This window comes from Hyaena hyaena, unplaced genomic scaffold, assembly GCF_003009895.1.
Source record: "Hyaena hyaena isolate Hyena2069 unplaced genomic scaffold, ASM300989v1 scaffold_494, whole genome shotgun sequence".
Classification (NCBI taxonomy): domain Eukaryota; kingdom Metazoa; phylum Chordata; class Mammalia; order Carnivora; family Hyaenidae; genus Hyaena; species Hyaena hyaena.
This window is the reverse complement of record NW_024081126.1, coordinates 748694-774872: the sequence shown is the minus strand read 5'-3', so window position 1 is coordinate 774872 and position 26179 is coordinate 748694. Positions and strand designations below refer to the sequence as shown.

At 41.5% G+C, this 26179-nt stretch overlaps 1 protein-coding gene across 4 annotated transcripts in view; it reads right to left on the bottom strand.

Moving 5' to 3' along the window:
- Positions 1-18435, bottom strand: part of NR1D2 (nuclear receptor subfamily 1 group D member 2) — a 39660-nt gene extending 21225 nt beyond the window's left edge. For 2 of the 4 annotated variants that reach the window (XM_039254579.1, XM_039254578.1), the window contains exons 1-6: positions 17870-18157; positions 9314-9580; positions 8125-8213; positions 6104-6248; positions 3477-4096; positions 1140-1325 (exon numbers count right to left, since the gene is read on the bottom strand). In XM_039254579.1, the coding sequence (XP_039110510.1) occupies positions 1140-1325; positions 3477-4096; positions 6104-6248; positions 8125-8213; positions 9314-9580; positions 17870-17885 (1323 nt within the window). In that variant the 5' untranslated portion in view covers positions 17886-18157. Of the gene's footprint in view, positions 1-1139; positions 1326-3476; positions 4097-6103; positions 6249-8124; positions 8214-8877; positions 8991-9313; positions 9581-17869; positions 18158-18389 lie in introns of those variants that run through there. The other 2 variants (XM_039254582.1, XM_039254581.1) reach the window with 2 other exon arrangements.
- Positions 18436-26179: the final 7744 nt, after the last annotated feature.

Genomic DNA, 26179 nt, shown 5'->3' with positions numbered 1-26179 from the left:
GTGTTAGGAATTTACTGGTAATCCAGGAAAAATCTCTTCACCTCTCTGACCACAGTCACCCAACCTCAAAAATGGGTAAATTGAACTTCATCACTGACTTCCTCTAAGATTCAGAGTTTAAAATCTTAACTCTAATGTTTTCCTTTACATGAAAAATCCTAACCAAATGGTTTTACTTTTAAATTATACCACAGTTATTTTATTAATGAGTATGGCTCCTCCTTTCCAGTCCAGGCCCCCCAGAAAACAGAGCCTAAGGCAAAAGTTTATGTGGGGTGTACACTACCACATATGAAAACAAAATAGAGGAAAAAGGAAGTGAGACTAGGAAGGAAAGAAAGAAAATATCAGGATGTATTACTGAGCGGGCCACCACTCAATATTATTAACAACTGATAGCTCAGTCTTATGGGACCAGCAGGGTAAAGAGAAAATATATCCCCTGGGTCTCTTCCTCCACTGATTAGGTTTGGCCCCCTAGACACCAACTTCCCACCTCCCACCTACATCAGAGTAAACTCTGAGCAAGTCCGGAGGCTCCTACACCTCAGCAGCACCAGGAAAGCCCTGAGGAAGACAAGTCAGAGGCATCTAAGCTGACACACAGAGAGGCACTCTGTGTCCTACTTGGCAACAGTGGCTGTCCCATGCCCAGGAAGAATACATCACAGCAAGAGAAACTGGAGTAGAAAAGTGGCCACAGATTCTGGATGAGGTGAGGCTGAGAGAGTATGAAGTAGCAGATGAGACATGTTTTACACATCCCCAAAATATTCTACTGTCTCCTAAAAGAGAAAAGCCACATTCTATTTACCCCTTGTATTCTGTGCTCAAACACCAGGTGAGGCTTTCAGGAGGTATCTAATAACACTCTGCAGAACCTGCCTGCAGTCCACGCTTGAAAGTAATAGTACAACCTGAATGAAGTCTGTATTCCGGGAACACAAAGCAGTTATATTTCAAGTCCTAAGAAACTCTGGATTTATCTCATCTCTTCCCAAGATCCTGAGATTATTACTCTTTTGTTGGTACTTTCAGCCTCTGGACTATAAAGACTTACTTAGATAAGAATGAAAATGTACATGAAAATAAAATACTACCCACACCGCGCATCAATATTCCAGATAAAGAAAACCTACCTCAAAAGTCCCAGCCTTTAAAAGGTTGACCTGGTCATGCTGAGAGAGATCTCTGAATCCAGGAATACGCTTTGCAAACTCCACGACTTCTTTCACTGCTGGGGTGAAGCTCATTGAAAATTCCTCCCAAATTTCATGCCCAGACTTATGAGGATCCACATATGGAGACTTACTCATTGGACAAACCTAGTATGCACAAAACAGAAAAAGTCTTCAACTTTGAGAGATGGCAAAGAAACTTCAAAAGTAGCATCTCAATCATTGGAAAAGAATTCTCAGACACAGGTACTATCTACTAGTATTAACATTTTATCTTCTTACTACTTGCCTTAGGTTAGAAAGCCTCATGGCAACCTAATGTAAACAGCAATTCACTTCTCATAAGAGGTAGCCTAAGCTATTTCAAAAACCTGTTGCACAGGTTTAAGGTTTATTTTGTAACACTGCTGCCACCTTATGCTGGTTTTATGACTTTCAAACAAATTCATACATACTTGTCAGTTCTATTCATTAGTTACGACAGACAATTTCAGTATCATTTCCTAGATGAGGAAATGAGACTCTAAGAGGTCTAATGATTTATCCAAATACAGCTAGATGTCACAGGCCTAGAACTCAAGGCCGCCATTTAGTATTTCAAACTCACTTTTTTCTAAATCGCACTATTATAATATTATAACTTCAAAGAAGGAAAAATAGTGAGATGCCTCACATTTTTAAAAAGGTCACTGACCATTTATTTCATAAACACTGGTATGACTACTGGCCCCTATTTGTTCAATTAGAAAACAATGATGGGAGATACAAAGGGCACCTTCTAAATAAGGATTGGTGATGAAAAAATAGGAAGCCAAAGAAGGTATAAAAATACTAAAAAGATTATGAAATTCACCGTACACTCTATTAGTAAAATCAGCCTTTAAATTTTTGCTAAATCCATAGAAGATCAAGGAATGGGATGATTCTATAACCACAGAGAATACCACAAAATTAGAATCTAAATGCTTACAGATGTTTCCCTCCTAAGGCAGCCACTAAGTCTAATAAAATATAAGGTCACCTTTAAGATCCATGGGATCAAATACTTGCAAGTGACAAGAAAATTCTAACAAAAGAACTGGGGTAGAGTCAGCTATTTTGAAAATGAAAAAAAAAAAAAGACTTTAATTACCTGGCTGTAGAAAATACCAAGCATTATCAAAGGACCTCATGGTTTAAACTGGAAATGGTTGTGTTGCTGTTTTTGATGAAATTTTGGCTAAATATAAACACTGTACTTTCATGTAGACTGTTGTATTAGAATAAAAAAAAGGGGGGGGGGGTGCCTGGGTGGCTCAGTCAGTTAAGCATCCGACTTTGGCTTAGGTCATGATCTCGTGGTTTGTGACTCTGAGCCCCACGTTGGGCTCTGTGCTGACAGCTCAGAGCCTGGAGCCTCCTTCAGATTCTGTGTCTCCCCCTCTCTCTGACCCTCCCATGCTCATGCTCTCTCTGTCTCTCAATAATAAGTAAAAATATTTTTTAAAAACTTGAATTATATGAATAACATTAACTCATCTCCTAAGATGAAGTCTGAGAAAATCCTTAGAAATCAGTGTATTAAATTAAAATATTCCTAAGTTCTCACACAGTAAAACACCTATCCATGTTCTATACTCAAAACTTTTTGCAGTATAATGGTTAAAGAAAACTCTTTCCATAGAAATTAAAGGATTACTAACTTTGGCAAGCTAAATTAATCAGCCCTTGGAGAAAATCCCAAAGTTACTAAGGTAGTGATTAGTCAGAATACTTAAATTTTGAAAGGTATTTCTAAGAATTAAAGGACCAATTCTAGGGTCCCTGGGTGGCACAGTAAGTTGAGCATCCAACTTCAGCTCAGGTCATGATCTCGTGGTCCGCGAGTTCGAGCCCTGCATTGGGCTCTGTGCTGACAGCTCTGAGCCTGGAGTCTCCTTCTCTCTCTGTCCCTCCTCCCCACTTCCCCACCGCTCACCCTTTGTCTCTCTCTCTCAAAAATAAACAAACATTTAAAAATCTTTTAAAAAAGGGACCAATCCTACATGATCCATATTTTGCATAAAATTATAATCCCAATCCTAGTATCAATCAAATCACATGCCTGTATCTAGTTCTGTCTGAAATTAAGTCATTCAACATTTATTAGAACTATTTGAGCTAAAATACTGCACAAAACCAGTTGTATAAATCTCACATTTTCTGACACCACCCCTGCCACTGAACTTGATATATTCCCTTCCAAATAAAAGAAAACCTTCAAAGCTTTCCTTGATGCAAATTGAGCAAAAAAAACAAAAAAAACTGATTTCACTATACCAGATGCATTCTCCCTCCAGTGTTGCACAGGTAACTATTCTTGTTCTCATTCTGAGAAAATCCATCTATCGAAACTCTATCACATACTCGTTGAGTATAAGCATTGGAGAAGTTCATACAATGTCCATTTGCAATACAAATGGCATGCCCATTTGGGTAATGCATTATGTTCCTCCCTTTGTACTGTCCATTGAGGTGCTGCTGGCTCTCACTACATGGAAAATGGCTGCTAAGCCCACTGCCACAATGGTCATGATTTAAATTATATTGCTCCATGCTCTTGGGAATCCGTTCTCTCTGAGGCTGAATGGTCTCTGCTGAGTTTTCTCGCTGCTCTTGATTATACATAAAGGTATCCTTGTGTGCCCTGGTCACCATGCCAATCACTTCATCCTTTGCAAAATCAGAAGAGGGAGAAGAGCTTTTGATGTTTTCTTGTTCCAGCTGGGGCTTGGGTCGCAGCTGTTCTGGGGCTGGTAAGGCTGTCTGTTCATGATGTTCTAATGTGTCATTCTGCAAATGACCACTGAACTGGCTGTTCATCATGGTCTTCATCGCACTTTGCATTTCAATTAGCATCCTCTGTTTTTCACGCTTAGGAATACGACCAAACCGAACAGCTATTGAAGAAAAAAATATTTAGTGTCCATATTCTAAATAAGACCTGTTTGTACAAAAGAATAGCACAAATTTATCTCTGATAGCTACAGCCTCTAGTGATACAAGTAAAGACTATCGGTAGGTCTCTGGCTCAAATTATTCTAAACTTGCTGGTTAAGTCTTTGATAAGAAGTAGAAGGGAAAATTTTTCCATTTTTCTCCCAAAACAAAGCTAAGAGAAGATCTATTACATCCTGGGTATTTTATAAGCAATAAGAAATCTGAAATTAACTAATGAAAATCACAGTTTGAAGCAGTCAGCATTACTACACAGCACCTATTATAAGGCTGAAGGCTCTGTTCTTAAGAAGGCACATGGGGACGCCTGGGTGGCTCAGTCGGTTAAGCATCCGACTTCAGCTCAGGTCATGATCTCACGGTTCATGGGTTCGAGCCCTGCGTCGGGCTCTGTGCTGACAGCTAGCTCAGAGCCTGGAGCCTGCTTCAGATTCTGTATCTTCCTGTCTCTCTGGCCCTCCGCTGCTCACGCTGTCTCTCTCAGAAATAAATAAAACATTAAAAAAAAAAAAGAAGGCACATGGGACTCAGCTACTTACAGACACTAATGTTAAATGGAACCTAGTAGGTACAAGCATTCCTTGAACATCTGATCTTTGTCAATTCATTCTGTAACCCTATCCTCAGACCCAACTATTAAATGGGTTGCTCTCTCCTTTTCCAGCTGCTTAAAAAAGAAAATCTTTAAAAAAAAAAAAAAAAACTTTAAAAAAAAAAACACAATAAAGAGAAATGCAGTTATTGAAAACTTGCTGGATTTTAATTAAAATCAATAAAATAAAAATTAAATAATTCATCCTCCATTATTTTAGAGGTAAGTCTTAACATGTGTCCTGTCTCCAACATTCCTATCCCTGAGGGACAGATAAGAAAAGCTTTCTAGTCTAATATTTATACAGAGATAATAAAAATCCAATATACCTACCCAGAAGAAAGCCTTCCTAATCAAATTGTAGCCTCTGACATTATTGCTATAGTGGACAATTTTATCACATTTCACACTCTACCTCTATTCCCTCCTTCACAAATGATTGTCATTTTTGTTCTTTTGTGGAAATCACAATATCCACCGACTTTGGATTAGTATTTCTAATATTTTAAAATTTTTAGGCAAATTAAACCTAAAACATCAATTGCTGAAATCCATTACTCAAGAAGCTTCTCATTACAAACAGTATCTGTGTAATATATTAGAGTAACCTAAGGGATTGCATAAGTGACCCTTCCTGAGATAAATATCAGGTTCATTCTCAGCAATTCTTAATTAATCCTACTAACCCAATCCCTCTGAAAACCTCATACTCTTCTGTTACATTACTTAGAACTGAATGAGACTTTCCAAATGCAATTTCCCTAAGCATAATAAGAGTCAAATTTTCCAATGTCATCCACAGAAAATACTAATAGTCCCACAAATTAACTTTTTTTGTTTTTATGGGAATAGATCATACCAGAATTTAGCAACCACCTCCACTCCAGACCCTTCTGTTTCTTTCAATTTTGCATCTCCTTTCAATATATTCAGACCTATGCCCTGAAAGCACATTATCATCTTAGAGCTGAGAAAGTCATAGAGATAATTCACATAGAAGAAATGGGTTCCTCAGAAATGCTAAAAAATCAAGGAGAAAGAGCCAAGGATTCCTATATGAAGAAAATGAAATTCTTTTTTTAAGAAAAAAAAGTATTCAAACTTACATACAAAAAAAAATCTTTAAAAGCAGCCCCCAAAAAAGAGAGCCAAAAGTTGTTTCCAGGGTGATAATACTAGAATTTGACCTTAATGAATTTGGCGTCTTCCCAGGTATCAAAATGTGTTTTCTAAAATCTGCTTCACTCTAAGCACAAGAAGGCCACTGGTAACTGGCCTGCAGGTCTGGGTTATGCTGAGGAATAAAAGCCTAGCTCCATATGTTTTAAGAAGAGTGCTCGTTAAAGTGGGAACATACCATCTCTCGACATTCCAACAGACAGACACTTCTTGAAGCGACACTGCTGACATCTGTTTCTATTCATTCTCATTATAGAACAGTTTTCATTCTTCAGGCACTTCTTGTACTGGATGTTTTGCTGAATGCTTCTCCGAAAGAAACCCTAAGAACAAAGGAGATATACTCATCCATTTAAAAACATCCAGATGAACTCCTTGTAAGCACACCCCCTCACAACTAACAAGTATTTTACTAGCTACCTGGGAAATAATTTGCACTTAGAACACAGGGATATGCAACACTGACACACAGAATAACTGGATTCTAACAGGTTAGTAAGCACCTATGCCTACTAGCCCAACAAAACTCTTCTTCTGCTTCTTCCCTTTGGAGAATCTTGGAGCTTGCCAAGCTCCTCTTTACTACACTTTACCGTTACCAGTCCCTGCCACACACCACATTTTCCAGCCCAAACTTTAATCACATACAAATCCCAAAACTCTTGAAATATAAATGACTGATTTTTAAAGAGCTGACAGAGAAATGCGTTCCATAGCTATAATTCCCTCACTAGAACCAAGGCTTACATTAGTAGAGCTGGGTCTTTCCTGGATCGTTCAAGGTCTACTTAGAAGTACCAGATATTCCTGGCAACTTGTCAGCAATAGATACGTGGGATACCACACACCCACAGAGCAACTAATGATCCAGGGAAAGACAGTTCCCTGCTACATAGCTAAAAATAACTACCTTTACTACACAAACAATTTAAGCACATGCTCTCTCTGATAGTTTTTCAAAGATCTCCAGCTTCATGCTCCCAGGAAGGACAGAAAAGTTAACAATACAATTACCAAGATTTTAAATTGCAGTTTCCTTGAGTATCATAACTACACATTTCATGAATCTTTGTTAGTAATTTTGAAATACAACATTTTTACACTTTATTACTGCAATATTATATGTAGACACCAGAATATCTGAACTAGACATACCTCTAAAAGGGTATGGAACAATTATGTGTATTTATCAGATACACAATAGACTCACTTTGTTTCTCTAGCCATAAAGTGAGAATGATGTCTGCTCTATAATTACTTTACATTTTTATAAAAATTTTAAAGAAAGAATAAAATAGTATTTATAGAATGTTTAAAACAAAGGGAAAATGTGACTTCTATATAAAATACTGACTAGTCTTATGAAATGACCCAACCATTAAGGGCTACCAACTCACAATTCATTCAGAGCCACCCTAGAAAATATGTCTTCTTCCATCATGTATATTATCTTACTCACCCATCATATCTTGCCAAATTGGATTCTTGCTTCTGGCTTTCAGACAGAAAACAGCAAGAGCAAGAGTCTTGGCCATGTTAATTTTTGATACTCAGGAGAAAGAACTGGGCCAGATTTTCAAAAAAGAAAGATTCCCTGGATATATGTAGGAGATATACACTATCTCACTTGGAATTAGCTGACACTCTAACCAGGAAATATTCAACTGAACCTAAAATTGAGGTTTCCCAAGTGATCAGTTTATATTCAAGATTCTTTTATTCACTTGGCATTACTTCTGAAGATACCACATTTTTACTAGGAATTATTCCCAACGCCTAATATTTGACCTATCAGAATGTCAACATATTTGAGGAGACCTAGTCAAAGCTTGGTTGAAACTCAGTTCCAACAAGGCAGCAATACCTGGTCTGTTTTGCTCCCTGCTATTTCCCCACCACCTGGAACAGTGCCTGACTCATTAAAATATACACATCTGTGTACTTGTTTTCATACCCTAGTTAAGTTTAAATGAGGTAACTTTTGAACAGAAGTTTTTTGATTTTGATCAAAATCCTAGAGAAAAAAGGATTACTTTCACTGCTGAATATATTTTTCAAAACAAGTTATGTTTATATACTACATAAAATGCATAAACCTTTAAGAGCAGCTGCTGACTTTTCTCATCATCCCAGGATATCAATTGTGGAAACTGACAAACCTAACTCCCAATTTCTTTATTCCCAGAATCAGTAGCTTACCTTACAGCCTTCACAAGCATGAACTCCATAGTGGAATCCTGATGCCACATCCCCACAGACTTTACACAGTAGAACCATGCCACTAAATTCTAAGACACAAACAGACAAACAAGTATAAAGCTGGAAGAAAAACTTCAACTATTTGTTTTCTTTCCAACTGATTCCAGTTTATTTTATTCAATTTTTAAGTACTTTAAAAAGATACAAATTCTACTTTTATAAGGAAAAAATCTTTATACTAAATTAACAAATCAAAAGAAATCTCCATGTTCTTTTAAATCACAGTTTATGGGGGACACCTGGGTGGCTCAGTTGGTTAAGCATCCTGCTCTTGGTTTCAGCTCAGATCATGATCTCACAGTTCATGAGATCAAGCCCCGTGTTAGGCTCTGCCACTGACAGCATGGAGCCTGCTTGGGATTTATTCACTTCACCTCCCCTGCTCACTCTGTCTCAAAGTAAATAAATAAACTGTTAACATACAATTTATGGGACTGCCAAAAATATCTGAGAGCTGGTTTTTTCCTTTCCTGATGATTTTAAGCATACACTGAAATTTTGTAAGTGTAGAGTTACTTTTACATCATATATGCAACCAGAACTAAAAACAATTCTCCTTGGTAAGAATTAAAAAGTCAGGCAAAAAAAGCCAATCAGCAGAAGGTGCAAATAGATGTCTCCACAGGCTGCCGTACAATACTGAGTTCAATTTACCTACAGGCACCATTCCTCCCCTGTATCAGCCAGTCTTACCTCCACACTCACTGAGGGGTCCAAATTCCACCACTCATTTGGTTATCCCAATGCTGCTTTGTTTTCTAATTCCAAATGTTCCTAGCTCCAACTTCATGAAAGCAAACCCCTTCCTACAACGAGTAAGTACTCCGTTCTAGAAACCAGATTCAGTATCAAGAGTCAAGAAGAAAGGCAACTGTGAAAATGTGGTAAAAGGAGGTACCCTAGAGGAAACATAGCCAGGCAAAGTGCATAACCGCATACCTTGTTCTGTGTCAGGAACCCATTATGACAGTCCCTCGGCTGTAACTTTGATCATCATGACTGATTTATTCTCTAACTACTAAACTATGATTAACCAAAAGAGGGTGAAATTACACTCAAATGAAAAACTGATCAAATAAGACCCACCAGCAATTAATGGCACCAACCCTTGAAAACTAAAGTAACTTACTTGTCACTCCACTGTGACTCTTTGTCATCCCAGGTGTGCTCGATTTGGTTGTTTTCATGGAACAATCTATTCGATCATTCTTCAGGATGCCTTCAATACTGGAGAGATCACCATTTTTGGGATTCCCGTTGTTATCAGAATTAGAGCTATTTGGAGAAGATGGAACAGAAGACGAGGAGGACTGGAAACTGTTCTCAGAACCCTCACTGTGACAAGAGGCAGGGCTAGAGGCCGAGCTGGAAGAACTGATATAGGCAATCACACCTCCTAGAAAAAGACGGGAGAATTCAAATTAGATACACAATATGTTTTCTATTTTTTGAAATCTGATTGGGAAAATCACTAACCTTAGAAACAGGTTGCAGACTAAATGTCAGCTTACCCAAAAAGGAGAAAGTAACTTATTTTCTTATTACCCACTATTTAATTCTTCCTGCTTCCACAATGTTCAAAGAACGTATCACTTCCACTGATTAAAAAAATGAGAAGGCTCGGGGCGCCTGGGTGGCTTAGTCGGTTAAGCGTCCAACTTTCGCTCAGGTCATGATCTCGCGGTTCGTGGGTTCGAGCCCCGCATCGGGCTCTGTGCTGACTGCCAGCTCAGAGCCTGGAGCCTGTTTCAGTCTGCGACTCCCTCTCTCTCTGACCCTCCCCTGCTCACGCTGTCTCTCTCTCTCTCTCTCCTAGAAATAAATAAAAAAAATAAAAAAAATTTCCTTTAAAAAAAAAATGAGAAGTCTCTCACTTGCTTACTTATTCTGAACACACAAAGATCCGAACCTAAAGCTTTTCATTTTCCAGTTCTTTCCTAAAAGGAATGAAAAACCTTCCTGAGTGACTACAAAGATTAAACAAACTGTTTTGTCCATGAAGAAATCTACTTCTCGTCCTCTCTTTGCTTCCTTCATTATACCTTTATATGACACAATCCTAGAAACAATGACTTCATCATTTGCCTCCCCTAGCACTTGGCTAAAACATAGGTTAACCAAGAAGAGATGTAACACTTGGAACTCCAAATAAGTTATATCAAAATGGGGAACCTTTCATCCTGTTGCTACCAGAATCTTTGTTTTGACACTGAAGACTACTACGACTATCCGCTAATCACCAGTTGCAAGCTCTCCCTTTCTCCACCTGTTTCTGCCACTAGACTTGCAGACACACTTACCTGTAAACAGCTCTTAAGGAATCCAGACTTGCCACTTGTTCTTCTGATTTGCTATTTACAATAAATGGTAAAGAGTCTGAAAGAATGTACGCTATAAGAGAATAACATTAAGGCTGATGCTAATCCTCTCTCCACAGAGCTATTCTCAAAATACTATTCACAACTTCACCAATAATAACCTCCACAAACCCTGTGAAAACTAATCTTGCCCCCTTAGAGACTGTAAACCTCCCAGGTTAAGAAATAAAATTTAAAATTATTTTTAGGGTATAATTTCAAACATCCCTCAAAGACACAAAACGCTACAAGAGTAATCTCAGAGCCAAATATATTATTGTTCTAAATTCCAGGCCAAAACAACTCACTCTCATCTCTTCTGCCAAGATCTGTGGTTTCTTTTCCGCTTTCCTCTATCATCAACAAACATTTATGGGCTTTTTCATTGTGATACAAAGATAAAATTATCTCTTCTATGACTGTTCTGAGCTCTTATTTAAACCTACTGTTTACCTGTTTCCATCTCTTTCTCACCAAGACCATAAGCACCTATTACAGGTAAGAAACCTGCCATAAATATTTTTAAGACCTACTTCTCTGCCTTTCTGAAGCCCACATTTAATAACATGGACAGATCCCAAACAGCATAAAGCATTATTAGGAAGTCATAAGCAAAACAGGGCATTTCTGACAACAATCTAAGTAACTATACAGAGTAGTAAGTGGAGAATTCTTCACATTCCCTAGGTAACAACTGCAATTTAAGTATTCATTCTGAAATAAAAACCTTCTCTAATGAGAAGTGATTCCCCAATCTTTTTTTTTTTTTTTAGATAAAAGCCACACTTTATAAGTCAACACACACACACCACATACGCACACAATGCTGAGGCCAAAACAATTCCAAAGAAGAAAAACATTTTCATTTACAGAAAATTTTAAAAATGGGCAGAGGAATATTAAGTCACTTTTAGTCTGTTGTGCTGAAATAAGGTACCAGACATGTAGTTAAGTACCAATTAAACATACCCAGAATGGGAAGCTCCTGAGAAGTAAAGCAAAACCATAACTCTTAGGGATTTGAGTCACAACCCAAAAGAGAAGTTAAAACAGCACCTACTATGCCAGGGAAAACACAATAGTGTTTATCATACACAAATGCAACTAAATGCACTTGAATTTTAAAGACTAAAACATAAAGAATGTGGTGGATTCCATCCACTTTTCCATTCACTAAGCATATGCCTGCCATCAGTCTTAAAGTTGGAGGTGTGACTTTACTCTTTCTAGACTAACCCGCATCCCAGATGTTCTCCTGGCATGTGCTTATCTTTCCACAGTGAAACCAGAGCTTTATGATTACTCTTAGACCTGCAGTGTGTTCCCCACATATAAACCAGTCATTCTCAAAGTGTGATCTCTAGATGAAGGGCTTCAGTATCACCTGCAAATTTGTTAGCAATGCAAGTTCTCATGTCCCACTCCAGACCTATTCAATCAGAAACTTTAATCACCCTCTTGGTGACACTGATACACAATAAAGCTGTTACACAGTAAAACTGGGACTGTCACAAGCCAATGTCTTTATGCTTGCTCAATGGAAGAAAATGCAACCAAGAGTAATTTTAATAATAGAAATTTCATTTACTGATAATTTTGAAAACTCCTAAGACTCCAAACGCAAAGGAGGAAAATTCCTAACTCTGAGTTTATTCTCATAAACTCCTATGTAAAATATGTATCATCAGAACCACCTGGTGCTTTTTCTAAATACATGTTTCCAAGGCCCTGCCCAGACTAGAGAAGGCCTCTCAAGAATGCACATTTTTAATTTTTAACCAGTTCCCCAGGCAATTCGTTTCACACTGAAATTTAAGAATTTAAGATTGTAGCTACAATCACTGAATTAAAGCACAAATTGTTTCATAGTTTTTAAAATTGATGTTTTCATTGACATAATTGCCTAAATACCCTTAATACATTGTGAATCCAGAGAGAAACCATTTTAACTTTGAAAGCTAGCAACCATCATGTTACTGAGTTAAAACCACTGTGCCATGTTTTCATAAAACTCGAGAAGTTCCTATCAGAAATCCGAAGTGTTAGCAAACTGCTACTTTCTTCACGGGTCTACACCCAGAATTGAATCCAAAGGAAAATATTATTCTTAGTCTTCAATAAATTCTGAAAGGAAGATCTCACAGCTATTTGTCTTATTTAAAGTACTACCACTTTAGGTAGTAAATTCACTGCCTTACATCTCAAGATGATACAAGATGAGAAATTAATGTTTCTCCTTCAAGTAAGACCTTCTTAGGGCCAGCATTTGAGAGAGCCATATATGTTCACAAGATCTTCTGATTACCTCACCTTAGAAATAAATCTGCAGAAATCAGAGCTATCCCCAATGGCTTGATAACTGTTTTAAAACACTGACTGAACAATGGAAGGTATTGTTATTAACTACGCAAAATGCATCTTCCTTTCAAAACCTCCAAAATCAAACCTTAAAAAAAATAGAGTTAATATCCAATTCCTATCTTTAGGGAGTTTAACAATCATTTACAATTAGCATTAGTGCCAGGCACCATGGTATCAAAGATGACCCATCTAGAAGCAGCTACATTCTCCTAGCAAGACCTTCAACACTAATTTCGTTGTCTTAGCATCTACTCTTGCTACCAGACACCAACCTACTGTTCTGATGGTTAGTAACCCAAATGGGTTACATTTTAATTTCCCAGAGAGTAAGGAGTACATCTAATACTTTCTCAACCTAATGAAGGGAAGTGAAAACTATAAGTCATAGAGTACCTACCAAACGCCAAGAATAAAATGACACAATTCCTATCACATTTCAACCTCATAAGAATTAACTTCCATTATCCCATTTTTCACATGATGAACTCAGAACTCAGAGAGGTTTAATAGAAATACAGCTACTAAGAAGCAGGGCCAGGATTAAAGGCGAAGGCCAGAATACAGACTATCATTTCTTACTGTGAAGACCTGGGCAGGCAAGTCACTTTCATTCTCTCTAAATCTGAGTTACCTTCTATATAAATCGGAATATCTGCCAGCTTTATTACAAGATTAAAATGAAGTGGTGTTCATAAAAGGGGTTTATTAAGGTGTTTTTTACACACAAGATTTTTGATGATAATGCAAAATAAAATCCCCAGCAAGTCCCAACACTTCCAGAAACAGGCAGAATGTACTTCTTAGATGCCTCAAGCTAAAATTAGCTGAGGCAGTCTTCTCTATTTTTAGCTTGGAGAAAAAAAAAAAATCCCTGGAGCTGAGCCAGGTTCCCAGGCAAGGGCTTACCCAGTGGTCAACTTCAGACAAGCCAGAAGTCAATATCTAATTTTATACTGCTGGGAAGCACTTACTGTTTGCCATATATTGGGGTTTTCTTACCCCAATTCTAGGCTTACCCATCACCAAAACCCTCCACTCCCATTGCCCACCATCCTGGAAAGTATGCTTGAGCTCAACTCATGACTGTGCCTTGTGACTTAGAATGAAACCACCATCAAGTTTTCGTTTTCTCATTTTAAAAGTAGGTTACTAACAATTTCTACTCATAGGATGGTAAAATCGATCTAACTGAAGCACTAAACTTCCCATTGTGTCCTGAGTGTCAGAGCTCCAGAGAACAGCATGGTCTCTTCCCTAAAAAGCCCTGTAGACCAAGTGAGGAAAGAACTGTGTTCACCATTCATTCCAGTGCAATGTGAGAAAACTGTTTCATACAAATTACTGTGAACTTCTGAGGATCACACAGGAGTACTATAGAGGGCAAAAGATCGAGAGAGGCAAACACAGCCAAGATGACAATAAGCAGGGTCTTGAGGAACATGCAAGTTATTAAATTACATACCATATAAGAGATGTAAGAAAACAAAACATGGGGTGACAGATAACAAATCAGATCTTATTTTGTAAAGTAGTGTTTTTGCCTCCATGCAAATTACTGGGGTGGGGGGGCATAAGTGAAATCTGGGTGTCTGGAGAAAGAACAGTTGACTAGCAACAAGATTAAAAAAGAGAAATGATGAAATTAGGAGGCTCTACTGACACCCATCCTTTTCTACCAGCGATGACCCTCTACCACTACAAAATAAGTGGATCCATCTCCCTCACCCTCAAGAAGACCTGATCACCAAGGTGGGCATATACCATCAAATACTTTGTGGGCTTAAACCTAATACAGCATGTTGTAGTTTGTGCTCCCCAAGTGGACTTTGCGGATTCAAAATCTGGCTCCATCACTTGGCTGGGTAAGTTAATTAACTACAATGGACTTAGCCTTTCATCTTCAAATGGTGACAACAGTGCCTTCATAAATTAACGTGAGATGTCAAAGTAGTAACATATGTAAAGGACCTGGCACACAGTATGTACTTGACATTTACTGGTGATTATTATTTTACCATGATACTGAAGAGTTCAATCATAAGAGTTCAAACAAAACTAACTCCCTCTATCCCTTCTTCTTTCCTTTAATTTTGAATGTGGCATATGGACCCAGTGGTTTTCCTATAGGTCATTTCCATATTATATTCTGACTCCCTTAACTCTGTTGACTAGTCAAACAACTTGTACTTCACTCCTGAGACTTCACATGTTTTGCTTTTTCTCTCTCCAAGTGACTTCTTTACCACTACCTCTCTCTGACCTTTTCTTTCTAACTTAGGAAAAATACAAATTTGTAAAAACAAAAATCAACCATGTGGGAATGTTTCTCTAATTTTTAAAATGTGAGTTACGGCCAAGGTTATGAAGTTTGTGCAGTGAGTGATCATTTACTTTAAAGAACCTGGTATACTCAGTCGGGATCTGTGACAAAAACATATGGAGTCAATTTCTGCCACTCATTATTTCACATCTACATTAGTCATGGTTAAGACACAGACACAATATGTTATGAATTATAGGACAGTTAGATGAGATGGTCACTGGTTTTATGTGTATTATACTGATACGATGATATCAAAAATGGATGGGTCAGAGGTGTGCCACACAGCATTCACTCAATTTGGCTCCACCCTGGTCAACATTTACAACCTGGACAAAGTTAAAGGGAATGCTTATCAATACTCCCTCTAACAAATATGGGGCAGGAATTGTTAACGTACTGGATAATACCTTGAGAAAGGCTGAACATGGAGCCAAAGGGAACAAAATAAGGTAATTGCAAATTCCTACGCTTCAGGTCAAACAATCATCTGCACAATAGATGAAACCTAGCTTCAACATAGTTCACATGAAAAGGTCCGAGTGTGGAGCGCCTGGGTGGCTCAGGTTAAGCGTGTGACTTTGGCTCAGGTCATGATCTCACGGGCTCTGTGCTGACAGCTCAGAGCCCGGAGCCTGCTTCAGATTCTGTGTCTCCCTCTCTCTCAGAAATAAATAAAACATTAAAAATTTAAAAAAAAAAAAAGAAAAAGAAAAGGTCCGAGTTTATTGCAAGGTTACTGTGAGTCAGCAAAGCCAATAAGCCACAAATGCTAAGCCTGCCAGATAATTCATTTGCAGCAGAATACAAAACTTGGAATTTGGTAACTGTCCAACTGTTTCCGCAGGAGTCTATTCACCTCCGGGTGCTACAGCCCAAAGGTCAACAAGGATGATGATCAAAACAACACAGAGCAAGGACCGAGCACTGAGAACTGAAAACAGAAAAAGTAGGGTGGCAGGCTGCCTGGGGTGATGCGTTCAACATTCGCCCAAAGGAAGTTTTATTATTTGCAGCCCTGAAAGGCAAGATTAAAACTACTGATAGCGTTCCAGAAAGGTTCAAACCAGACAAAAACTTGCTAGCCACCTGAGCTAGCCCACCTTATGAGGTTGCAAAGCTAGAAAAATTCGTTCATGCTAAAGGCTGGGTCAAAAGTCAAAATCTGAGAATTCCTAAATTCTTACCAAACAAAAGCTTAATTCCATGACTGAGTTACCCAGTTTTTAAAAAAACATCCTCAAAAGCTAAGCACACTCAGAGGTCATTAAAACACGGTTAGAAAAGGACTTTATTTTTACTATTGGTGGAAAACTCAAAACACGTTGGTCTTCAAGGTACGGGTTTTAGGGCACATAATAACTTTAAAAATATAAACTGGCTTCTTCTGTGACCTCCCTGGCTTCAGGTGTTAAGGGTCATCATTGAGGGCAGAAAAAAAAGGCCAGAAGGGAACACGGTATGGTTCTGTGGCATTGCAACGGGAAACGTAACTGAAATACTGATAAAGCCAATTTCCGTTGATCAGGTTCAAGAAAGGTCGGCAACCAACGGATTTTAAAAAAATTAACTGAAAGCAACAACGACCAGGCTTTCAGAAAGAATGGGAAGCACTTAGGATCACCTTAGTCATCCCGACCCTACGTGATCTGAATGATTAGCTATGGGTGTGAACTACAGGTTCCTGGTCCGAGGAGATTTTCGAGCCATTTTTATGACCTAGGGTGTGTAAGGTCACATCCTAGAGCAAACGATTTTTCTTGGAAATAGTGAAGCCGCATCCCAACAAGGGCGCGTGTGGTGCCCGCTGCACGCGAGGTTCGAAGTCTAAGCACCTCAGAGCTCCTGTAAGGGGTCTCGCGTTGGGGAAGCGCCTTCCCCGAGGAACCGTTCTCGGCCACTGGGGCGCCCTGGCCCCGCACGTCTTCTCACTATCCGCAGGGTCCGTGGCCCGTGCGTCTGCCCGGCTCCGGCTCCGGCCCCGCGCGTCGGGGTCACCTCTCTGACGCGAGGGCGGCCGCGGGTGCACTGCGGCATCCGCGCCCGCCTCGGGAGCGCCCGGGCGCGAGTCTCACCGCACGCGCACGCGCGGCCTCCTCCGCAGTGTGCAACCCCGCGGGGGAGGAGGGAATCGCGGCCACGTCACAGCCCGGAGGGTTCCAAGGGGGCGGGGCCTCCCGGGAGGCTGCGGCACTCCCCGCCGGCGCGCGCGCGCACCCGCCCCCACGTGTCCCTGCGGCCCCGGGGAATGTGGGTCACCGAGCCGAGCGGCCTCACGTGTCCCCGCCCGCCGCCGCCGCCTCAGCGCCCATTATGTAATGCCGCGTCACGCGCCCGCCCAGCCAACCGGCGCCCGCGCGCCGCCGAACGTAAACACAGCGCGCACGTGGCTCGCGCGGCCCGGCCATGTGAGGGGGGGGCCGGGCCGGCGCCGCCGGGCCGCGCTGCGGCGTTGCAGGGAGCTAGGAGGGCGGCCGTAGAGCGGCCCGGGGGGCGACGCGGGAAGCGGGCGCGAGCCGATACGCACCGCGTAGCAGCCCACCCTACCAGCCCTGGGGCCATCCCTTGCCACCGCCCCGTGTAGTGCCCCAGCAGGCTCCGATCGCCCCTTCCGCCGTGCTCCGAACCTCCGCAGTCCGGCTCTTACCCGCATTCACCTCCATGGTGCCCTCCGGGAGGGGACCGAGGCTGCCCGCTTCCCGCAGAGGTGGCAGCGCCGCCTCCGCCTCAGCGCCGCGCCGCCCCGGGCTGGAGGCGGCGGTGGTCGCGGGGCCCCCTCATGGGCAGGGCGGTCGGGGCGCCCGAAACCCGGGCCCCGCGGCCGGAGAGCGGGCTGCGGCGAGAAAGGGCGGCGGCGGCCGGCGAGCGGCGCTCCTCGCGGAGTCCCTGACAACAAAAGCGGCGGCGCGGCGGCTTCCTGCAGCCAGCGCACCGCGGCGGCGAGGGCGGCTGACGGGGAGGGCAGCTGCGACCATGTGACCCGCGCACACACCCCCTCCCTCCGCCCGCCCCTCGGCCGGCCGCAGCGGCGACTCCGCCCCCACGCTGCAGCCGCCTCTCGCCTTCGCTCGCCTCTCGCTGCTTTCCCTCGGCCCCCTGCCCCCCGCCCCATTTCCCTCCCCAAATCCTTCCTCTTCTTTCCCCTCTTCCCTCCCCTCCAGGCTGACCTTCCCGCCAGGGACTGGGAGCAGCCCCTCCTTCGTCCCCCTCCTTCCCGCCCCCATGATACCTCGGGTCACCTCTGATTGTTACGAAGGGCCGCCCCGAGGCGCGGAACAGACCGGCCTTTCGGAACCCCGGACCCCGCCTCCTTACAGGTCCTGCTCTCCCTCCCGACAGCCCGTTAAACGCTGGGCTCTGGGGGTAGATCCCGTTTTTCTTCACTCTACCCCCTGGGTTGTTTCCTTCAACCGCATAGTTTAAGTAGACCTGTGTTCTGAGGGTTGCCAGATTTGCACTTCAAACCGAGACCTCTCTGAGCTCGGTTCCTACTTTCAGCAGCCCGTTTATGCCCGCTTGATGTCCCTTAAGCATCTTAAGTTTAGGGTGTGGGCAGGTGTATGCATGTGTCAAAACAGTGAATGCACACTTATGATCCGTGCATTTCACCTTGTGTGTAAATTTTATGTCAAAAGAAGAAACGAAATAACAGACATGTGTGCTGAGGTATGCAGAGGGAAGCGCATCGATGTCCGCAGTTGAAATGTATTACAAAAGTAAGATGGGCTGATGAATGGAGGCATGGATAAATGGATAGAAGTATTTAAAGATGTTAATTGTAGCTGCTATATATGGGTAGTCCCTGTAAATTGTTTTTCCAATTTGCTCTTTGAAAACGTTCAGTATAGGAGCGCCTGGGGGGCTCAGTGGTTTGAGTCCAACTCCTGATTTTGGCTCAGGTCATGATCCCAGCATGGGGGGGAGGGGGGCGGTTTGAACCCTGCATGCAGCCTGCTTGCGATTCTCTCTTACACTCTCTCTGCATATTTCTCTCTCTCTCTCTCTCTCTCTCAAATTAAAAAAAAAAAAAAAGCTCAGTATAAAATGTTGGGGGAAATGTAATGTGTAAAACATTTTTACATGTGCAACACTCCTTCTCCCTTATCCATCGCATACACACATGTATGTGTGTGTTTCTTCCCCATCTCAGTCTACTATTTTGGTAAATCTCCCAGTTCCTGAAGCCAGCAAATTGCGTTTCTTCCATTCTCCCCACTTCCACTCTGCCTTCTATACCCTATTCAATCCATTAACAAAGCTGAGCTATTCTAACTTCAATTTGTCTTCAATTTCTGTGCTTCTCACCATCAGTATTGCTAATTACTCTAGACCACACCACCATCATCTCTTGCCTGGGCCACTGTAGTAATTCCCTAACCAGGGAGAGAGACTGTTCTTTGTATCCACCTATGGTCACATCTGCCTCTCAGAGTGTCATTTTTTTTTTAATGAAAATGAGATATGGGTCCCTGGATGGCTCAGTCAGTTAAACATCCAACTTTGGCTCAGGGCATGATCTCCTGGTTGGTGGGTTCGAGTCTGGCGTTGGGCTCTGTGCTCACAGCTCAGACCCTAGAGGCTGCTTCAGATTCTGTCTGTCTCTCTTTCTCTCTCTGAAATAAACATTAAAAAAAAATAATAAGTAAAAAACAAAAAGGAAATGAGATCAGATAAATAACTCTGCTCAAAACCCTTCTATTGCAGTCTGAGGAAACTCCATTGCTTTAGCCGGACCTGCAAAGCCCTGCATAAACTGTAGGCCCTGCTTCTCTTTCCAAGGCTCCCCTGCCACCTTCTAGATGCTGTTCTCTAACAACAGTGCTCTCTTCTTCCCTACCTCAGGGCTTTTATCACTGCATGCGATGCTGATGCAAGAGTTCCCCAGGCTACACTTTGTAGCTTGCTTTTTCATTTTATTTATCAACCAGCATCTGTTTCTGCAGCCAATATGAGCAATCTAGAAGGAAGAAAAGAAATCATAAAAAAGGATACCTCTCTGAAAAGGCTACATACTGAATGGTTCCAACTATATGACATTCTAGAGAAGGCAAGGCTATGCAGAGAGTAAAAATATCATGCATTTTGCCAAGGGTGGGGAGGCAGAGGGATGAGAAGGCAGAGCACAGAGGGTTTTTGAGGGAGTGAAACTGTTCTGTGTGATACTACATGGTGGGTACATCTCAAATGTACAACAGAGAGTAAACACTGACATAAACTATGGACTTCGGATGATTATGAGGTGTCCATATATGTTCATCAGTGGTAACAAATGTATCCCTTTGATGTGAGCTATCACTAATGTGGGAGACTGTGTGTTCATGGAGACAGAACGTATATTAAAACCCTCCATCCTTTCTGTTTAATTTTGCTGTGAATGTAAAACCGCTCTAAAAAATAAAGCCAATTTTAAAAGAGAGAGAGAGGATACTACCATCTAAATTTGAAAAGGAGAAAGAAAGGAACTGAAAATAAACCTTTGCAAAGGAAATTAGACCCTGTCTTCCATACTGCCTATAAAATAAAATCTTTGTCTATGAGCCTCATGTTTTCAGAAGCCACCTTTTTCCTGTGAGGCACTGTGGGTAACTATCAGAGGTTATAAAACTATAATCCTGGTCCGTCACCAGCCACACCACTGGCCACTGGAAACATTAGGTTCATCAGTGCCAGAGGAGGATGCCGAAGAGCATCCGGGTTGGACAGTCCCCAGGGTGCTGTAGCTGCAGTGGAAATTGCCTTTCGCTGCTGTCATTCCGAGGAAACTTACTGATTAACCCTGTGGAGTCTGTGGCTCAGCCTGCAGGGATGCTCAGACTGTTCATAGATGATGTCTACCCACTCCACCTTTTTCGTTCCTCTGACCAAAATAATAACTCTGCTGAATGAAGTTACTCTGTCTTCAAAATTGCATTAACAAATTCAAGTTGGGGGGCACCTGGCTGGTTCAGTCAATGGAGCATGTAACTCTTGATCTCTGGGCTATAGATTGGAGTCCCAAGTTGGGGAGAGAGATTACTTTAAAAAATCCTTTTTTTTTTAATTTTTTTAAACATTTTATTTTCTTTTTGGAGAGACAGGGAGAGACCGTGAGTGGGGTAGGTGCAGAGAGAGAGAGAATCTGAAGCAGGCTCCAGGCTCTGAGCTGCCAGCACAGAGCTGGACACAGGGCTCAAACCCACAAACGTGAGATCATGACCTGAGCCAAAGTTGGATGCTTAACCGACTGAGCCACTCAGATGCTCCCAAAAATAAAAACTTTTTTAAAAATGGAAATTATTTCCTGTGAAAGCTTCCTTATTAAGCCTTATAGTCCACTAACTCCAGGGCTCTGGGAAACTAAACACAGGCTAGGTCAATCTGGATGTGGATAGAGAAGAGAAGAGCCTAAGTATTAGAATCCTCTAATCCCAAGATCCAGTAAAACAGACCTCATACTACAGTACGAGGACTTTGATGAAGGAGAATTATGAGGAAAAACAGATGGAATTTGTTTAAGTTAAGGCCAGTTAATTTTATTTTTACTTACTTGTTTATTTATTTATTTTTAGAGACCGAGAGCGCGTCAACCTGACTCAGGGCTCCATCCCACAACCCTGAGATCATGACTTTAGCCCACATCAAGAGTTGGACCCTCAACGGACTGGACTGAACCACCCAGGCGCCCCAAGTTAAAGCCAGTTAAAAATGTTTAAGGTCATTCCTCATTTTAAAACGTTCTAATGATGGGGCACCTGGATGGCTCAGTCGGTTAAGCATCCAACTCTTATTTTTGGCTCAGGTCATGCTCTCTCAGCAACTTGTGAGTTTTATCCATGTCTGGGGCTCTGCGTTGACAGGGTGGAGCCTGTTTGGGATTCTCTGTCTCCCTCACTGTGCTCCTCCCTGTGCACGCTCACTCTCGCTCTCGTGCTCTCTCTCTCTCTCTCAAAAATAAACTTTATAAAAAGAAAGAAAAAAGGAAGGAAGGAAGGAAGGAAGGAAGGAAGGAAGGAAGGAAGGAAGGAAGGAAGGAGGGAAGGGAAAGAAAATGTCCTAATGAATACTGAGAGTTCCTTATTATCATAGTAACATTATACTTTGCCTCCTCTGGTTCAGGAGTTCTCAAACGTTTTGATTTACACTCTTACAATGATTGAAGACCACAAAGGGTTTTTTTTGTGGGGGTATGTTTATCCATATTCACCTATTAGAAATCAAAACAAATGTTTAAAACACAAGAATACAGAGCATATATGTCACAGCTCAGTGGTGTCGTCACATGTCAACAACTCTGGCAGTGTCCTCTGCCACAACAAATTGAAATTACTAGGGATTGTAATACGCGTGATGTACTTTCTTCCAGGCTCTTTTTTTCTTTACTGTTCTGGTCAAAGTACTAACTTCTATGTCATCCCTCAATTCAGTATCAAAGTATGCATTTACTGTAAATTCAAAAATTTGTCTATACTTCTTTTTCAACTAGAAAAATAAGTAAATTACATTATAACTAAATAATAAACATTCAACTTAAATATCAAGTATGCCTTACATTTGTATTGCTAGGTAAATCATATCTTCTCTTTTTATGTCTTCATAATATATTCAAATAAATATATCTGTGCATGGAATAAATATCAACAAGATCAGTAATGTGTTCATGTGCAATGTAGAATTGATGCAGGCATCTGATACACACTATAATACAGTAATAATATCTTACAAGATTCAGTGGTCAAAGTGAAATATAGTCCTACCGGGGCGCCCGGGTGGCGTAGTTGGTTAAGCGTCCGACTTTCGCTCGGGTCATGATCTCGCGGTTCGTGGGTTCGAGCCCCGCGTCGGGCTCTGTGCTGACTGCCAGCTCAGAGCCTGGAGCCTGTTTCAGTCTGTGACTCCCTCTCTCTCTGACCCTCCCCTGCTCACGCTGTCTCTCTCTCTCTCTCTGTCCTAGAAATAAATAAAATATTTTAAAAAAAAAATTTTAAAAATTGGATAAAATATTTTAATGAGATAAAATTTAAATTTAACCCCTCAGTTGCACTAGCCATGTTTCAATGTCAAAAGTCACATGTAACTAACAGTAAGCACAGTGGATCTTTACAGATTTAGAGCCTTTCTTCCTCTTTCTGAGTCACTATGATAAATTATCATTCTAGGAGTCTGTCCACGTTGCATAAATTTTTAGATTTATTGAAGTAAAAGTGTTCATATTCACTTATCTCTTTAATCTCTGTCAATTCTATAGTTTCTCAATTTTAATTTTATTTGCACTTTTCTTTAATCAGTCCTACCAGAGATGTGTTAGCTTCTTCAAAGATTGAATTTTTGGCTTTAGTGACTCATTATTTTTGTTTCCAGCTTCACAAATTTCTATTCTTTATCTTGGTCTCCCTTCTTCCATTCATTTTTAATGTGATTTTTCTAACTTCTTAATTTGGACATTTATCACATCAATTTTGCTTTCAGTTGGCCAAAGTCAGTTTTTCTTACAACTAAAGAAACCTCACTGGTACAACTGATTTTACTCATTCTCACTTATTATAGAGAATATTCCAGTTACTACTGCAGTGTAACAAATTACTCCAAAAGTTAGTGATTTAAAAGAGCAGCAATCATGGGGTGCCCGGCTGGTCAGCTGTAGAGCATCCGACTCTTGATCTTTGGGTTGTGAGTTCGAGCCCCACATTGGATGTAGAGATTACTTAAAAATAAAATAATAAAATAAAATAAAGTGGGCCCCTCGGTGGCTGAGTCAGTTAGGCATCCTAATCTTGACTTCAGCTCAGGTCATAATCTCACAATTCTTTAGTTCAAGCCTTGCGTTGCGCTCTGCACTGACAGCACGGGGGCCTGCTTAGGATTCTCTCTCTCTCCCTCTCTTTCTGCCCCCCCCCCATTCACGCACACACACTCTCTCTCTCTCTCTCTCTCTCAAAATAAGTAAATAAACTTAGAAAAAAGAAAAGAGCAGCAATCATTTTGTTATCTGTGATGGTTTCTAGGGGTCAGGAATTTGGGGGCCCCTGGCTGGGCATTTCTGGCTCAGAGTCTCTCAACACCGGCAATCCGACAGTGGGCAGAGTGAGAGCAGCAGGGGCTGGAGCAGCTAGGGGCCAGGCCAGCCCAGCCTTTCTCTCTCTTCAGTAGTTGCAGAGCTTCTCCACGTAGTCTCTGTAGTTAGGCTGCGGTGCCTCACAGTGTGTTGACCTCAGGGTCAAGGCCAAGACTCCAATGCAAGCATTCCAGGGAATACAGCCAAAGTTGTATCACTTTTTCTGACCGAGCTTCCAAAGTCAGGCAGCACTAATTTTGCTGCACTATTGGTTTGTAGCCAGGGAGTTACAAGCATCCCCAGATTGGAAGATAGGGCACACAGACCTCGTCTCTTCATAAGAGGAGTATCAAGGTCATATTTTGAGTAGCATGTGAGATGGAATATATTGTCTCAGCTATTATTGTTCAACCACGGAAAAATTTTCAAGCATAACACACATACAAAAAAAAAAAAAGAATAACACACATACACGATCCACCTTGCTCTGAATACCACATGACAGTGTCAAAGATTTAAGATGTACTTCTCAAGGTAAGTGTTTTCATCCCCTCTACCTGGTAGCATTTCCTATGTGTTGGTGTAGGGAGAAAGAATGCTCTAGAGAAGGGAATGAGTCAGCTAACAAGTGGGTATAGAAAGGCCTGCACTTCACAGGATGGTTCAATTCCATTGTTTTAGTTTATTCTCTGGGCAGCTGAAGGTCAATAGAATGGCATTTCAAATACAGCCCCAGTCTCTTGTTTATTCTAAGTCCTTTATTGCCCAACATCAATAATATATTACGGCATTGGAATGGACTGCTCCCTCAGAGGAGAATCTAGTAGGAAAAAGGCTTATGTCTACATGTAACAAGTACAACCTATACAACATGACACAAAAATCCAGGACAATCCACAACAGAAACCATCTAGCCGAGATGCCTCATTCAACAGAGTGGGAAATTATCTAATGCAATTTGGAAACCCTGGTGGAATTTAAGAGCTCCATTGACTTAATAACATACTAAACAGAAATTGGGGGGGGGAGTATAAGAATGGAAATAAAGAAGAACAAGTTGCTTGGCTCTTTAATAAATTAAAAAGCTGTAAGAAGTGCTTGAGTATCTTCATCACTCTTCATCACAGTTTGAAAATATATGTATATATAATACTTCTTCCCCTGGGTGTAAAAAGAAGACAAAAACATCACATACAGAAAGCTAGCCCAGGGGCGCCTGGGTGGCTGGGTCAGTCAAGTCTGACTTTGGCTCAGGTCGTGATCTCATGGTGAGTTTGGTGAGTTCGAGCCTGCATTGGGCTCTGCACTGATAGTGTGGGGCCTGCTTCGGATTTTCCGTACCTCCCTCTCTGCCCCCCCCATCTGTTCTCTCTCTCAAAAATAAGTAAACGTTAAAAAAAGCTAGCCCTAACAACCAGGCATGCTATCTCACTAAAGGAACAATACATATTGCTGACTTTCTCACTAATCTTCCCATCGAAGCTTCCTACTTTTGAAAACTCATCTAATTGAGACTCCCCCTCCCCAAGCAGTGGAATCTGTCCTAGTGTGACACCCCCCCCCCATTAACTGAACAATCTCCTAAGTTCTCTGTCCCAAGTTATCACCAACACTCAAAGGGACCTTAGAGACTCAGATGTCTCCCTTTAACCTAGACCAGTGTTTCTCAAAGTGTGGTCACTGGGTCAGCGGCAGCAGCACCTAGGAACACGATTTCTCGAGCTCCACCTCAGACCTAATGAATCGGAATCTCTGCAGGTGATGCCAACAATTTGTGTTTTAACAAACCCTCCAGGTAATTTTGATGCTCTCAAGTTTGAACACACTGCTTACAACGCCAGTAGCATCCACCACCAGAGAACCGATTATTCCTGTATTTCAGAGCTATAGGCCCATGTGACTAAGTGTATGAGGCTAGTGTCTGCC